The sequence below is a fragment of the Siphateles boraxobius genome, unplaced genomic scaffold, assembly GCF_051911475.1.
Source record: "Siphateles boraxobius isolate OS27281-9 unplaced genomic scaffold, OSU_SipBor_1 20, whole genome shotgun sequence".
NCBI lineage: Eukaryota > Metazoa > Chordata > Actinopteri > Cypriniformes > Leuciscidae > Siphateles > Siphateles boraxobius.
In genome coordinates, this window is record NW_027508811.1 from 15,818,843 (window position 1) to 15,834,081 (window position 15,239).

At 36.9% G+C, this 15,239-nt stretch overlaps 1 protein-coding gene across 4 annotated transcripts in view; it reads left to right on the plus strand.

The window, feature by feature from the left end:
- The window catches only part of galnt2 (UDP-N-acetyl-alpha-D-galactosamine:polypeptide N-acetylgalactosaminyltransferase 2), an 81,313-nt gene that overhangs the window by 25,083 nt on the left and 40,991 nt on the right, over positions 1-15,239 (plus strand). For 2 of the 4 annotated variants that reach the window (XM_077237106.1, XM_077237109.1), the window contains exon 2: positions 14,305-14,392. In XM_077237106.1, the coding sequence (XP_077093221.1) occupies positions 14,305-14,392 (88 nt within the window). Of the gene's footprint in view, positions 1-9,446; positions 9,468-13,058; positions 13,170-14,304; positions 14,393-15,239 lie in introns of those variants that run through there. The other 2 variants (XM_077237107.1, XM_077237108.1) reach the window with 2 other exon arrangements.

Below are 15,239 nucleotides of genomic sequence, written 5' to 3' on the forward strand. Positions count from 1 at the left end.
AAACTATTGCACATAAAAAATTGTTACAGTACATTACAAGTACCTAGATCTTATGACAACATTGTGTCATTGTTTATATCGTCATCTTTAATTTATTATTGAGCAATACCTAGCCTGTTTCCTCGTACTCTAACAATAACCAGTTTAGAGTCTCAAAATGTACATTAACTTATTTAGGTATTTATTTAGTGAGTAGTTGTAATTTTATTCATGATATTATTCATTAAATCTAAATAATTAAATAATTTAATGATTTCATTTCAATCATGTAGTAATTGCATTCATTATGTCAGAACTTCAGCCTAGTGGTTCAGAATTAAAGGGGAACTTGGCAACTCTAGCCATTTCTTCGCTGATTTTCACTTTGGTTGTCGCATGTTGTCTCAACAAGCTCCCCCTACAGCTGTGGGGCGAATATTTCACAACACTGTCGTAAAAAAACTCACTTGCGGCACCCTCCTCTTACCGGGACGTTAGTCCCCCATGTTGCAAGGTTGGTTTTCTGCCTGGGAACGCTGGGGGGAGCGGGGAAAGTCACCGTTCTCACCAGACAAGGTAATTTAACCACCCAAATGATTTCTAAACGGTTCTAAAGTTGAAATAGTTGCCAAGTTCCCCTTTAAAGTGATATCACTAGTTTCAAAGCAATTGTTAGCTTAGAATAAACATAGCCGCTAGTTGTCTTAACAACTTGTCTGATCAACTAGCAATTAGTTAAGACTGATTAGCCCTACTTTTTGGATTTAAATAAAACCAATCTACCTTTTTATGGTATATAAAATATATATAACTTTTATATAACTTAAAAAAAGACCCATCTTGAAGAAAAAGATTGCTATAGCAACCTGTTTGCTTAAAACTTCTGACATATCCTTCAACATCTTGTCATTCCAACCAGGAGAACTCCGCTTCGCGCCGTGCCTAACAACGCCCTTCAGCCGTGACTTATTCACGATACAGCACAGCCTCTTGTACTTTTATTGCTTACATGTATCTCTTCTTCTGGTTTTTCAAAATGCGTCGTTTTATATTGTGGGTCTCAGGCTAACCGACTAACTCGCGTTATTACGGTCTTACTGAAATTCTTCTGCTAAGTTACTGTGGGCCACTATTACCAAAAATGTAGTTGTCTGACAAAAATTGTTTGTCTGTCGTTCTTATTATTTTGAGTAAAGATAAAGGATGGAGCAAGATTTGTTATACAAACTTTAATGTTACATCAGGTATTCACGTTAGTTCTCGGCTAATTTATGCACCGTAATTTATACAGTTAACAATACAATTCCCACATGTGCACTGCAATTAATTCCTTGAGGTTTGGGTTGAATAACTAGTTCTTTCAATGTTTCATCATTTGACTCGTGCTCTAATTGATATGGTAAAACCGACACCATCAATACTGTCTTTACAGTGTATTGCTGAGCTTAAGGAAGCCTCCGGAGCTGAAGTTCAGTTATGGTAATGACTGTTTATGGTAATGACTGACCAATCAGAGCAGAGTAGCTCGTGGAAAGGAGTGCTTTAGAGAGACTGAATTTTTGGTCATTTGAGAATCTTTGAAAAATGTGGTGATGAGCAATGTAGGCTATATTATAATAAAATGTAAGTGTTTTATGACCTTGTATGCATGTAAACATGTAAACCTGTTTTAGAAGATATCCATTACAAAATCAAGGAACCTTTAAAATGGCATTAGGGGCACTTTAAGGTTTTGATTTGTTTGTGCCATTAGTGTTGCATTTCAAAAACATTGTCTCGTGATAAACTTTTAACCACTTCTCAATATTTGTTGTTTTAACACAATGACATGTCCTGTGAACCATATGGTTACTGTATTTTACTATAAATAGAGCACTTTTAAATTGACCAATCAGCATCCAGGACCAGATCTATCTGTTTTATAATTTAGTTTTTAAGCATTTAGTATATTATTATACATTATCCAGTAGGCATGCAGTATGCAGTCTAGTGTCCTCTCTAAATGTCCTTTGTCTTGTATTCCCTCAATGGGCAGTTAAAGATGAGTGGGCAGGCTTGAGTGACAGTAAGGTTGGCCGTTAATGCTCCTGCCACATTCCGCCGACTCTGGCTTCACACTTAGACTTTTTATTGGAAAATTGGAAACAGTGGGTAGTCTGATGGAATAACGCTGTGTAGATGCTTTCGTGGAGCATGTCTTTAGTCCAGACTTTGGTAACCATGACTACAGGTTTCTCTGCTTACAGAGGACCATGAGGAGTCATGGCTGTTTGATTTGCCCCGAGAACCGCCTGAAACATAAATGCTGTAATAAATATCTGACTGGATTTCATTAGATTTGCGCACACTGGATGTGGTTTTCTATAATCTCTAAGGTTTTGCTCAGTTTGGTATGTTTAGAGAGACAGAAAGGTAATAAATAACATTGCCATGGGTCTTATCACAACTGTTCGTTCTACTTGTGATTATTTGCAATAAATGTAATTTATTGTACCCTTTAAATCACAAATTGACATTCTAATAAGTTATTTATTAGACTGTGAACACTTCAAATAAAAACATGCTTTTTAATGTATTGTGCTCAGGTGGCAGTTGCTTTTAATATTCACTTATTACCAAATATTTTTGGCCATTGCTGTCAGCCCATGTGAAAAAGTCTATATATAGAGCCGTATAACAACTTCTATGTACTTTTTTAATAGCAATAAGCATCATTATCATCAATATTGTAGTACTATAAAATTCAGGCTGGCTTCCAAAAACATCAGTGTGAATGGAAAGTGGACCCAAAAGAGAAATGCTCATATATTATTCATGTACTTCTATCTCTGTGCAATATGTTTTCACAAAGCGTTAAAGGAAACAACAATTTTATTGGATGATTCCAAGTTCAGTGTGATTAAATGACTTTGGGTTGGTAATATATTTTTTAATGTTTTTGTTTTGTTTTAATGAAATAGAAAGCCTCTTATGCTTACTAAGGCTTAATTTATTTTAGTGATATATCGGGCACAGTATCGGAATCGGCATTTGTTTAATATCCTGAATGACTGAAACATTTTAGGATTCACATTTGTAAGCAGTTTCTGCTGTAAATCCCCCAAAAATTACTGTGAACGCAGGCATAGTAAACACCTTTCCTAATTATGTCTTCACTCCATAAACCTTCTCTTTTGTGATCAATAATATCATTAGGTAAAAGTTCATACATGGGTTAGTTACAGTTATAATTGGTAAATGAACCAAAGGATTAATCGACTATTCAGGAAATAAATCATAGATTAACCATGAATAAATGGATTAATCTGATAAATTAATCGGAAGAAAAGTTGTTAGTTCCAGTCCTAATCGTAAGTGGACCAATAAGAACATTTGTCCAATCTGTTAAAGCTGTTAAATAATGGATTATTTCCTTCAGCTGAGACACTTCAGATCGTCATCATAACCGTTTTCAGTTAAGTGCAAAATGTGCATAAAGTCTGTCATAAAGGCTACATAAAATTAAAAAGTACTATTATTTTTGCTGGAAGAGATTTTCTGCTAAGGGTATTAAAGGAAAACGTATGGTGAAATAATAAAATCTCTGTAAATTGGCTTAATTGGATTTGATATGAGAAGTGCAAGTGAATCTATGTAAATTAGTGTCTTTCATATTTCTGTTGTTAAAAATAGTAACAACAATAGTAGTTGCTAAAGGTGAGACATACTGTTTTATCATTGCCATTCACAACAATATTATTTCCAACAGCCTGTGGTACTTTTTGTTCGGAGTTGTTTTTCCTCATAAATCTTGATCTTTTTGCTCTGTTCTCAGAGTGTTTGCTGGCAGCAATAGTTCAGTTATTGGTCACAGTCCATTATGGCAACATGTGACTGTGTCTGACTGCAGGGTTTTATGGAGGATATAGCAAGCAATTACTTTTTAATGATTCTGAACTACTTCAGTAGTGACTACAATACAATTTTGGCCATAACTGCATTAGTGCATCACCTTCACCCACAATCAGCTAAAGGTAAGGCCTCTCTTGTGTATCGTTTTCAACGTGTCATAAAATTGTGTGTCTATATATATCTATCTATCAGTTTCATCCCACTTTCCTTTTATGTGCTTGATGTAAGTGGTTATTTTGTCCATAAAACAATCTTGTAGATTTGGTTTCTGTCTATCTGAAGCTTTACATTTTCCTTTATGAGATGGATTTCTCCTGTTTTTGTTTTATGAATAAATGCTAGTTCAGAAAATATCCTTTGCATGCATGTATGTTTTGTGTTGGCTAAATTTATGAAAGGACTGTATTTTAAAGCATGCCTGTCTTTACAGCCTTATAATTAGGCATGTTCCGATTGACTGGCTGATAATCGCATTCTATGACTGATCGGCTGTCACTAAATTTAGAAATTTAATAACGTAAAACCGTGCAAACAGTATACAGATGAGACAATGCTTTGTAACTTCGCAAAACATTTATGAACCATAGTAAGTAAAGTCACATAGTTTTGTTTAGAGCAGGTTGTCCCAATTCAAACAAGCCCACATGCAACATAACATGTTATGAGGATTCTTGAGAAATTCCTCACGGAGTGACATGACATGCTGCTTCGCTAAAGCTATAGGACTTCCAGGATCCAATCGTATCATGATCACGACGCAGTGTTTTCTAACGTCATTTGAAAGTTTAACCAATGTAAACTCAATATGGGTATATAAGTAGCTACGATGTGTCGGTCAAAACCAATCGGACACTGTTTCACAGCTTGAGCGCGCTTGGATTGGAGCGATCGTTCAGATTGGCACTGAAACGGCACTGGAAAATCATCACTTATCAACCAAGATCTTATTACTTGTTACTTATTCGATGTAATTGTAAATACTCTTATATAGTTCAATAATGTCTTTGTGGCAGTATGTATGTAGGTTATGTTCGGTAAAACACTTTTACTGTTTGGAGAGGTTGGAGTGTCATGGTTCCACTTCATGGAAACAAAGTTTGATTGCTTTTCATCTGGGCCAAATTTTGTGTTTATCTCAGTTGACATGATTGTGAACAAGCCCACACTTGATTTTATGATGTGCCATTATACTTTCTAATAGTCATTGTCAATTCCTCCAAACATGATCAAATTTAAAAAATGTCAAAATATTAAAGGGTTTCTATCAAATGAGACCATTAGTTAAACCATGTTTTTTGTTTTTATAAGCCATTGCTTTTAAGAATGCCACTTAGATGTGAAATAATCAAAAAATGGCATCAGGGTATAAGGTTTAACAGTGACAGTCAACAGAGAGCTTGCATATCACTTATATAAAGCTTGAATCCTGATCGGAGAATCCTTACTTATAATAGATAGGAACTGCTCAGCAACTATTTCAGGCTGACATTTTCAGCATTTTTCTGTAATTCAAGCGTAGCAGAAGTGATAGTTCCTCTAATGACAAATAAAATACTCCATTTTGGCATTCATAATGGCTAATGCAACAACTATTTATTTGATTTTTTTCTTTAGCTGCATGTTTGCTTATATTGCAGAGATGCCCTTTAGAGAACTGAAACCAACACTATAAATGAGCAGGATGTTGCCATTTAGCAGATTCTTTTCCAAACCCCTCAGGAACCTGAAGTTAACAGCTTTGTTCAATAGCACAACTGTGATAAGAAGTAAGGGGCTAGTCGACAGAACTGTAACTTAAATGTGTTATGTATGAATTTATTAATTTGTAGCTATTGATTTGTATTATTAGTCTTGTTGATTCGTCCTGTTATTGTAAATTAAAATCTTTTTGGCATTTTATGTATTACAACCTATTTAAGTTTTTTTTTCTGGCACATACAGTTTAAAATAAATTTTGCTAAAAATATTTTATTATATTATTAAATATAAATATTATGTTCATTTTTTTGTTGTATTATAACAGGCAAGTAAAATTCGTAACTCTTGGCCCACCTGACCACTTCATCGTCCTAATTGTTGAGCCTGAAAGGTTGTGTTAGCGGGCGGCCATGTCTTTATTCATTGGCTTGCAACAGCACACTGTATGTCACATTGAATAGTTCAATGCTGGGAGTCTCGTCAAATTCTGGCTCAAGTTGGTAGAGGTTCCGGAAGGACACTTAATTGTTCCGCCGTGAAGATGATTTTCTCTTTCAGTGTGTTTTTGATACTCTCCCAGTTCAGCACTTCCATTTCACTTAGCAGTCTGCAAGCAGTGGCTCTAAATCTTAAGCAAACAGAATTTTATGGATTGCTCTGTGCAAATCTTCATCAGCACTGGCATTTTAGCTACATAATTGTGGTCCTGTGTTCTTGGAGGCTCTGTGTGTGGAGAAATGAACGTTCATTCAGGCACACTAGCCTGACAGGCCTTGGTCAAATCGACTCACAGGTTCTGAGCGGCTCTCCTGCAGAGGGATGATGGGAATGAGGCTGTGGCCACGGGCTGTCAGCACACGGAGGGTGCCTTGGTTGATCTCTTGGCAGGTAATTGCAGTAATTCTGTGATGCTGAGCTTGATTAGCGAGCTGTCTGTGGGTGGGAGAACAGAGGTTTTGGCTCTTCAAAGCCTCTGTGCTCAGGCCAGGTGCTCTTCAATAGTTATACCAGCCCTGGGCAGCATGCTAATGGTTTTTCCTCATTCCGTCAGTGTACCAAGCAGTGAGAACGCACAGTCATTTACATCTATTTAACATGAGCTGTATCTTACCAATTCTTGTAATTAGAGATTGGGTCACGATGGTTGACTATTCATCCAACATTCATTGGATGACATCCAACATGACTATTCAGCAACTAGTAAATTGGTGAGTATGCATGGTTTGTATATTTATTTAATTTTTCTCACCCCCCAGGAAATGGATATTATGATCAGGGTGAAGTGAATCTGAACCCCCCTGTGGAAAGGCGTCAATAAAACCACTTGTAAACAATCTCACATTTAACGTCACATTTACCTCAGAAAAGCTATCCATTGTCCAAAAACTTGTTAATCAGCTAGAAAAATTTACTTGGAGAGGAGCATTTTGCTAAATATGCATTATATTGCATATTCATTGTATTTTTACTTAAACTGTTTTTCAATATTGAATGTATGTTTGAATAAATCCATTCTATGACAGCCACCATTTAAATAAGAAAACATAATTATGTAATTAAAAATGTACAATGTTATCATAAAAACTTCCTAATATGTAATTTATATGCAAGTAGCCTACCCATCAATTAATTTTAACCTTTAATATTATAATGATATTGCACTTTTAATATGTTTTTTGGTATTAGTTAAAACATGAAAATGTGTGGTTTTGCACATCCCTAGCTGTTAATAACTGTAAATTTGATGTTTGTAGCGGAGAGCAATTGTTGGGTTAAGCTTTCAGCACATACCTGTACTTGACTGTTTAAGTTGCCTTTGTTCCAGCTATATCTCAACCATAATGTGTTATTGCATATTTCTGAGTGTAAGCTGGAGGAGGTGAACTGTCGTCTGGGGCTCTTTGTTTTATTGTCCTTAGTTTCGCCAAAACCTAGTGTAATGTTGTAAATCCAGCACAATGTAATCATTAGACCTCACTGCCAGGTTTTCAGCCTGCATGCAAAAAGTGAGGTTGGCTTCAGCAAAGACGAAAGCGTGACTCATTCCAAAGATGCACATTTTGGAAGATAGAGTTTCAAATTCAGGTCCAAAGATTTAGCATACAGATGGTAAAAATGTTAGTTTACTCAGATGAAGCAACCCAAGCCTTATTCCCTGAAAAGGAGATAAGTCTGTTGTTACTTTGTCCACCTCCATCATACGGCCCATCACTGCTGCTTTTCAGCAGTGTCTGTCTTGGCATGATGCAAAACTCTGTCATTGATTTGCATTGCATTATAAATATATATTATCCTCATGAAAGTTCTTGAGATGGATTATAGAACACAGACAAACCATATACTGTCACAATGGTGTGTTAGTTCTCCATGTTTAATCAGTCAAAATGTCTCTATCTGCGTTTTCTTCTGCTACAGCGATAGCTGGCTGCTTTTGGCGTTTTAGTTTTTTTTTCTTTATGCCTTTCCCTCGCTAAATTTTCTGTCTCGTTCACTCGGTTGTTCATCATTAGTTGCATTCCCGTAATCCCATTACTGGCGAAACTCTTGCGATCTGTTTAAATGGAAGACCTTAAGTCCTTGAGCACTGGAATCCGCAATGGAGGTGATTTATTATTTACTTTTTTAATGTCTTCAAATGTTGACTACTGTATATTAAACAAAGTAATTGAAACTAGTCCAATTTTCGGATTGAACTTAGTTTTGTTCATTTAATTTTCCTTTACAAAGTTATTTAATTGTTTTTGATACAGATTTAATCGAATATTCGTTTCATGGAAATAAAATGGCTAATTAAATCCGCTTTTATTTTGCAGACTGAGGATTTTAAAATGCCACTCTATTAAGAATGTAAGAGGTTGAAGTTCTAAAATGGTGGATGAATTACAAAACATTTTTCTCATTTCACTTCCTCATATTTTTAGTCTCTTTATTAAATTTACATTCAGCCTTTAGATCTTGGAGATTGTGTGGATATATAAAAAAACACACTTAGAATAAATTAGATTCAGCTGTCAACTCTTTGATTAACGTTTCCCATCACTGATCAAACTGAATTTTTAATTAAGCTCTGTGTCACCTGCTTGGAGTCAGAGGCCATTTCATTCCCCAGTTCACAGCATGACTGCTGATTTCTGGGTGTGATCAGGTTGAATAATGCTCTCCTTAGACAGCAGATGAGGCTGAACTCGCCTTGAGTTTTTCCATCTGTGAGTTTATGTGTCAGGTGGTAACTGGTAGTCTGAATGCAAGGCGCACACACACACTTAGACATTTGATGGAATGGCACAGCTGGACAGAAAAAAACAGAGCAAACCCCTTTGCCACAAAAACAACAGTTTAGGTCTGGAGCTGTTGGATGACTCAAGCAGTCAAATGTGTTTGGACTTTCTACCATTACAAATATTTACAGCCATTTGTCCATTACAGAGCCTGATTTATAATGCGAAAGCACTTTTAGTTTTTTTATGCTCTGTTAATTTTTGTAATACACCAGTATATAAACTAATTTAAAGGATTAGTTTACCCAAAAATGAAAATTCCTTCATTAATATTCATTCAACCTCATGTCAAGCTATAGAATGACAAAAAAAGCACCGTAGAATTTTGATTTGTGCTGTATTCCAAGTGTTTTGAAGCAATACAACTGAACTGAATATGATTAATTGAACATTTCTGATTCGTTCACATCACTGCTTCTCTTATGAACATGCCACTCAAGAGTTACTGTACAGCAGATGTCAAACAGAATTTCATAATGCTTTTACAGTGCTTTTGTGTCATTTTGAAGCTTGACATCCCCAGTCTTAATTCACTTCTATTAAATTGAAAGCAGGGGCCTTGATATTCTTCAAAAATGTACCTTTTGTGTTCCGCAGAAGTAAGTTTGGAACAGCATGATGGTGAGGAAATGACTGATTTTTTTTTTTTTTTTTTGGATGAATAATGTGACTACATGATGTTGACTGGCTTTGTACAAACATGCAGTGAAAACCAAGCTGAATGTAGACAGACACTAAGATCTGCTCGGAGCAATATGCTAGAATGCAGCGCGGATTAAATCTATCCTCACCTGTGCCATCAATCAGCTTCCCACCCGATAGTCAGTGGTTGAAGTAATGAACTGATTCCCTCGCTAAATTTATTACATTTTGATGTGAACGAAAGATGTCTGCTTCACTCTTCCTGTCTTGGCATCACAAAGTAGACTTAATTAGAGTATTTAAAGAAGTGTCAAGAAGTGTTTTCTATTTGTGATAGAAACAGTTTTTACCGCATTAAATATTTAGCCAACACATATGGGTTTGTCCAAATGCGTTGTGCAATGAGCTGTGATGAAAAATGTTTTTGATTTGTTTTGACACCCAACCATGGATTGCGAGTGTGTTGTGTGTGTGTGTGGCCTGCTCCTGTTGTAACAGCACTATGGAAATTCATTTGTTCCACCCTGTAGCACACAGTAATGAAGGGATAAAATAGTACTTTTATTTTGTGCTGAGGTGAATTGTATCTTTTACGCCTTCCCGGCAGCTGACGATGACAGCGGTTGCTTGCTCAAGAAATGTTACTCACCGAGATGCCATCTTCTCCATAATTTTGCCGGAAGTATTTAATAATATTTGAATGATTAATGATGCTACCTTTTCTTGAATTTTCTTTATAGCAGGGGTGCCCATTCCTGCTCCTGCCAATCGACTGTCCTGCACAGTTCATCTCCAAGCCAAATCAAACACACCTGCCTTTAATTTTCAAGTGATCCTGAAGACCTTAATTGGTTGCTTCAGGTGTGTTTGATTTGGGTTGGAGATGAACTGTGCAGGACAGTCGATGGCAGGAGCAGGATTGGGCACCCCTGGTTTATAGCAATAGTCTTGTTGTCATAGCAGATTGGAGTTTAAATATGGTAACCAGTGAATTGACCAAAAAGAGAACTTAAGGGCTTAAGGATCATGTTCTTTTTTGCAGATTTGCAAACTTGAGCAGACTCTGAATGTGGCATTTACAGGGATGCCAACTCTCACGCATCCGGCGTGACACTCAAGCATTCAGCCTCAATCTCACGGGCTCATGCTCAACAAAGGAATCTCACGCTAAATGAGACATTCTTCTGTGCTGTATTTTTTTTCACTCATGTGCACTAATTTCCGAATTACTATAAACAAGTTACAAGCTATTGATTGGACCACTGCATTTTCCCACGCAGAGAAAAATCGCGGACAAAGAGGACACTGACACCGACAGACTAGACAGAGAAGGTTACTTTTGATATGGAATAAATTCTCAGCTGTCAGATACTGTCAATATTTTCAACGTTTTGGCGCTTTTAAATGTGACGGATCGCTGTAGCGTGTCAGTTCAAACGGCACGTGATGCAGTAGCCTACACCCCCCCCCCCCACCCGTCAACAAATCTCACTCCCCCCCCCCCCCCCCCCTGCATGAATTCTACTTTTTTACTTTTTTTTTTTTTACTGTGAAAAAGTTTTTAACCTTTAAACAAACCTGCTGTCATACTAAATTGAGGTCAAACTAAATATTAAGCTCTTTTATTAATTAGTTTGAGGTTTTGCAACTGTTACCAGATGTTGTCCAGCACCCCAATCAACTGAATATCAGCAGAAAATTATGACTGACTTATGTGATTTTAATGCTTGGATACAGATGAGAAGGAACATTTTAAAATTATTTGTTTTATAGTTGTTACTTCAGCAATCATAGGATCTGTGCCATGAATATTTAACCGGAAATATATACATTTGGTATTGGGACACCAAAATGTGAAGACTGAATCCCTTAAAGCCAGGGGTCTCCAACCCTGCTCCTGGAGAGCTACTGTCCTGCAGATTTTAGCTCCAACCCCAATCAAACACACCTGGGGCCTATACCATGAAGCCGGTTTAGGTGGCTAGCCAGGTATGTTTTAGCTTAGTTTGCGCCAACCCTGGGTTTTAGGCACCATGAAAGTGTTTTTTTTTTTAGCAGTGTATATCGCCATAGTAACTAACGTTCCACGGCTAACATGGTCCGGGGCAGGTTATGTTCCAGGTAAGAGGTTGCAAACCGATCTTGGACCAATCAGCTGTGAGCAAAGTGGCACATGTCTGATGCAATAAAGTCACTCCACCTGTTTCTACTCCAAATTAAAGGTCACTCCATAGCAAATGATTTTTAAAGACAAAATCCTCTGGCTTTTAGTAATGCTTATTTAGAATAATAATTTTGTATGATTTAGATATTATTTATGTAATTATTGATCGATCACACATACAATTTTAGTTTATCAATTATTTTTATGCACAGTTTAAATTAATAAATATATAAAGGTAATATAAATGTGCTTTAGAATCAACAGATTAAGCTATAAAATGACTACATGTGAGCTTAAATGTTAATTTCTCTCTATACCTTTATCAACTGTATAAACTAACTTCACAACTTTTAGTTGCACTTATATAGCAAGACTTTTTCTTTTAGTTGTCCTCTTTCATAGACAGCTATTTTCTTCTTGCTGTGTAAATTTGTTTAAATTCTTAATATTTTTCAATCTCGTAATATCCTGCAGAAGAGAGAAGTGAATTGTGCTGCTATTCTTGCGAGAAATGAATCTGTTTCACTCTTTCTCAGCGTGTGATTGGCTGTTTGCTACTGATGTCACACCTAAACTCTTAAAATTAAGATCAAAGCCTGAGTTGACAGAGAAAGTTGGAACCAACAAAGCCTGGTTGGATTTGGTTTTGTCAACTCAAAACTAATCCTGCAACCCTGAGTTTGTTCAACTACCATCATGGTACAGGCTCCTGGACCAGCTAATCAAGCCGTTCAGGGTTACTTGATAATCACAGGCATGTGTGTTGGAACTGAAGTCTGCAGGACAGTAGCTCTCCAGTAGAAGGGTTGGATATCCCTGCCTTACACAATGAAATGAGGAATAGACATAGATTGCAAATTTAATGTGCTCTCAACACTAAGCTTGCTTATCTGGCATGTCGCAGCCAATAGCTCGTAATAGGTCGTGGGCTATAGAAGACCAGCTGCTGAGGGGAAGCTTTGTGAAGCTTGGCTGGACGTTCCTCTGTGCTCAGCGTTCTCTCACACCTGCTCCCTCACCCCTTTGACCCAAGAGCCAGAATTCCCTAACATGATGAATCACAATCTGTGTCAGGTGAAAACTCTGGCTTTGCTTGAATTTTCAACAAAGGTGTCATGATGATTTGAGTTATTGTAGCACTGGGAATCCAGTTACAATTCTAACATTATTTGGTTTATATTAAAATCATTGATCCATGTCAATGGCTCTAACCATTTTGACATTGGATAGTTGATATATTTTTGCTTTTATGAGGTTTTATTGTCTATTTTAGCTGCTCAATGCTGACATGTTCAATTGAAGCACTAACACTCTAAAGGAAGTTACAACAGTGTATAAAATGGTAATAAGTGATTTATATATTTTTTTTTACAGTGGAACATTTGTGGTTTTGATCCTCAGAGTCATGTTTTCCTGGGCTTGTCGACCAGACGCTTGTCCAAATGAGCTTTGGAAAGGACTCGGCTAGCTGAATTGGCCCTGCCTGCACATTTATTTACTGCTAACCTTGGCAGAAGGTTGGGTGTGAATTATTACTAGCTCTGTGTTTTGTTGCATAGTTGTTTGTTACTCATGGGCTTGGCCTTGACACAATTGACAGAATACCCATATTTTCCGACATTTGTTATCAAGGGAGGTGGTTATCAAGCTGACTGTTTTGTTGATGCCAAGCCTCCTGTAGATTGGGTAATCTTCACCAGCTTTCTTTTTGCTCTGGGCCTTGTTTTGCCCTGGTTTTGTGGAAATAATAATGCTCATTTTCTTCTTGCGTTCATGGTCTAATTGCTTATCACAATACCAAACTTTCAGTAGTGTGTACCAATTCTAGTGGAATGTCATAACTCTAGATACCAATTTAGATGCCATAGCAATACAATATGCTAGTGGGATTTTTTTTTTGTGTGTGTTGTAAAAATGTTTCAGTTCGTGGTTGGTATAGCCTACTATTGATACTCTGAAAAGGCTTGGTATAGTTTTTTGTTTTGTTTTTGTTTTTTGTATTGACATCCCAGTTATATAATGAATAATAATTACTTTAGATGAGTGTGGTCATATAAAACAATTGCAATCTTTTCAATTTATTATAATGCATTTATTGTGGCCATCATTATCTGTTTGGATATCTAACCATCAGTTAGTTCTTTTGAATTATAGCTGTCAACAGTTTTTAAAATGATTGAGAGAGGTTTTTTTCCAACATCTCGTTTGATAATCTGCTGCTAGAATTCTTTTGAAAATTATTGGATCTAAACAAACTCAACAGGAGGAGAGAGATATGCAGAACAACACAGGCTTCTGGTCATGGAATCTGTGGTTACTACAGCAACTAGAAAAATGAACTTAATTATTAAAACTGGACTTAATACAATGGAGAATAAATTTGATTTGAATTTAATCTTGAGTTTTTAGGTTTGGCAAAAAGTTATTTTTCACTCCCCTTGGAATCTGCATTAAGAAAAATGTCAGAGTCAGTGTACTATTACTGTTTTATGAGTGTTTTACTATAGTACCAATGGCAGTATTCTGCAGCACCCGTGAATTAATTTAATGATCACCGTAACTACTTGCATACATTTCTTTTGTTTTGGTTCATTACCATTTGAACCTGCACAATATGACTTTATGCTCATGATCTGTTCTTCTCTTTGGCAGGATGACTGGAGTGGCATTAATTCAAACAGAATTCAATCACACAGCAATGCAGATGAAAAAGCCCACAGCCTAGAGACTCTTCCTCCAGGTAAGAGCTAACCTGACAACCCATGTGCATAATCAGCTCATGTCAGGATTAGAGTTTTCTTTTTCCGTCCCAAATGAATAACGGAGCATTTCTTCTCAGGGAAACGCTTAAAGATGGACTTTAATGAACAGCTTGCACGAAACAGGGCATTAGGTTTTTCTTTTCCCATAAACAGGACTTAACCTGAGGTTATTTGTGGATGTAGGTGTAGAAAATCTCACTTGAAGGCACTTAAAAATGCATGAGAGTGATTTGAGTGTGGCTGTATTACTGGCCTGAAGACAAGAAATTGGTGTCTTCACTCTTTATTCCCTTTTGGAAATGTACTTCATTCAGGGCCGGCGCCACGGGGGGGCGTGAGGGGGCGACGCCCCCTCAACGGGACTCTCCCGCCCCCTCAGATCAGCATGAATGTAAACGGGATTGTATTGATAAAATATGCTATTTAAAAATCACATTTGCCAATTACATTTTCACAATTTCTTGTTTTTGTGAATATTAAGCTGAATTAATAATATTTTAATTAAGGACAGTCTGTTAGACAAAGTCGAATTTTGATTGGTCGTTTGATTTTGCGTGCTCGCTCACCCTAGCATTACGTTAAATTTCTCATACGGGAAAGATCCAACATTATCTGTCTGCAGTCCCGGAGGCTGCATTTTCAGGACCCCACTTCTAGGACCGCATTTCTAAGACCCTAGTTTTTTGTGACAGCGCCACCTACCGAGTCGAAGAACCGCAGTCCCAGGAACGCATTTCCAGGACCCTAGTTTTGGAGGACCGAAAAATGTGCCACCAATGCAATATTTCCACCCAGTTTTAACTACATTAGAGTGTTTTTTTTTCT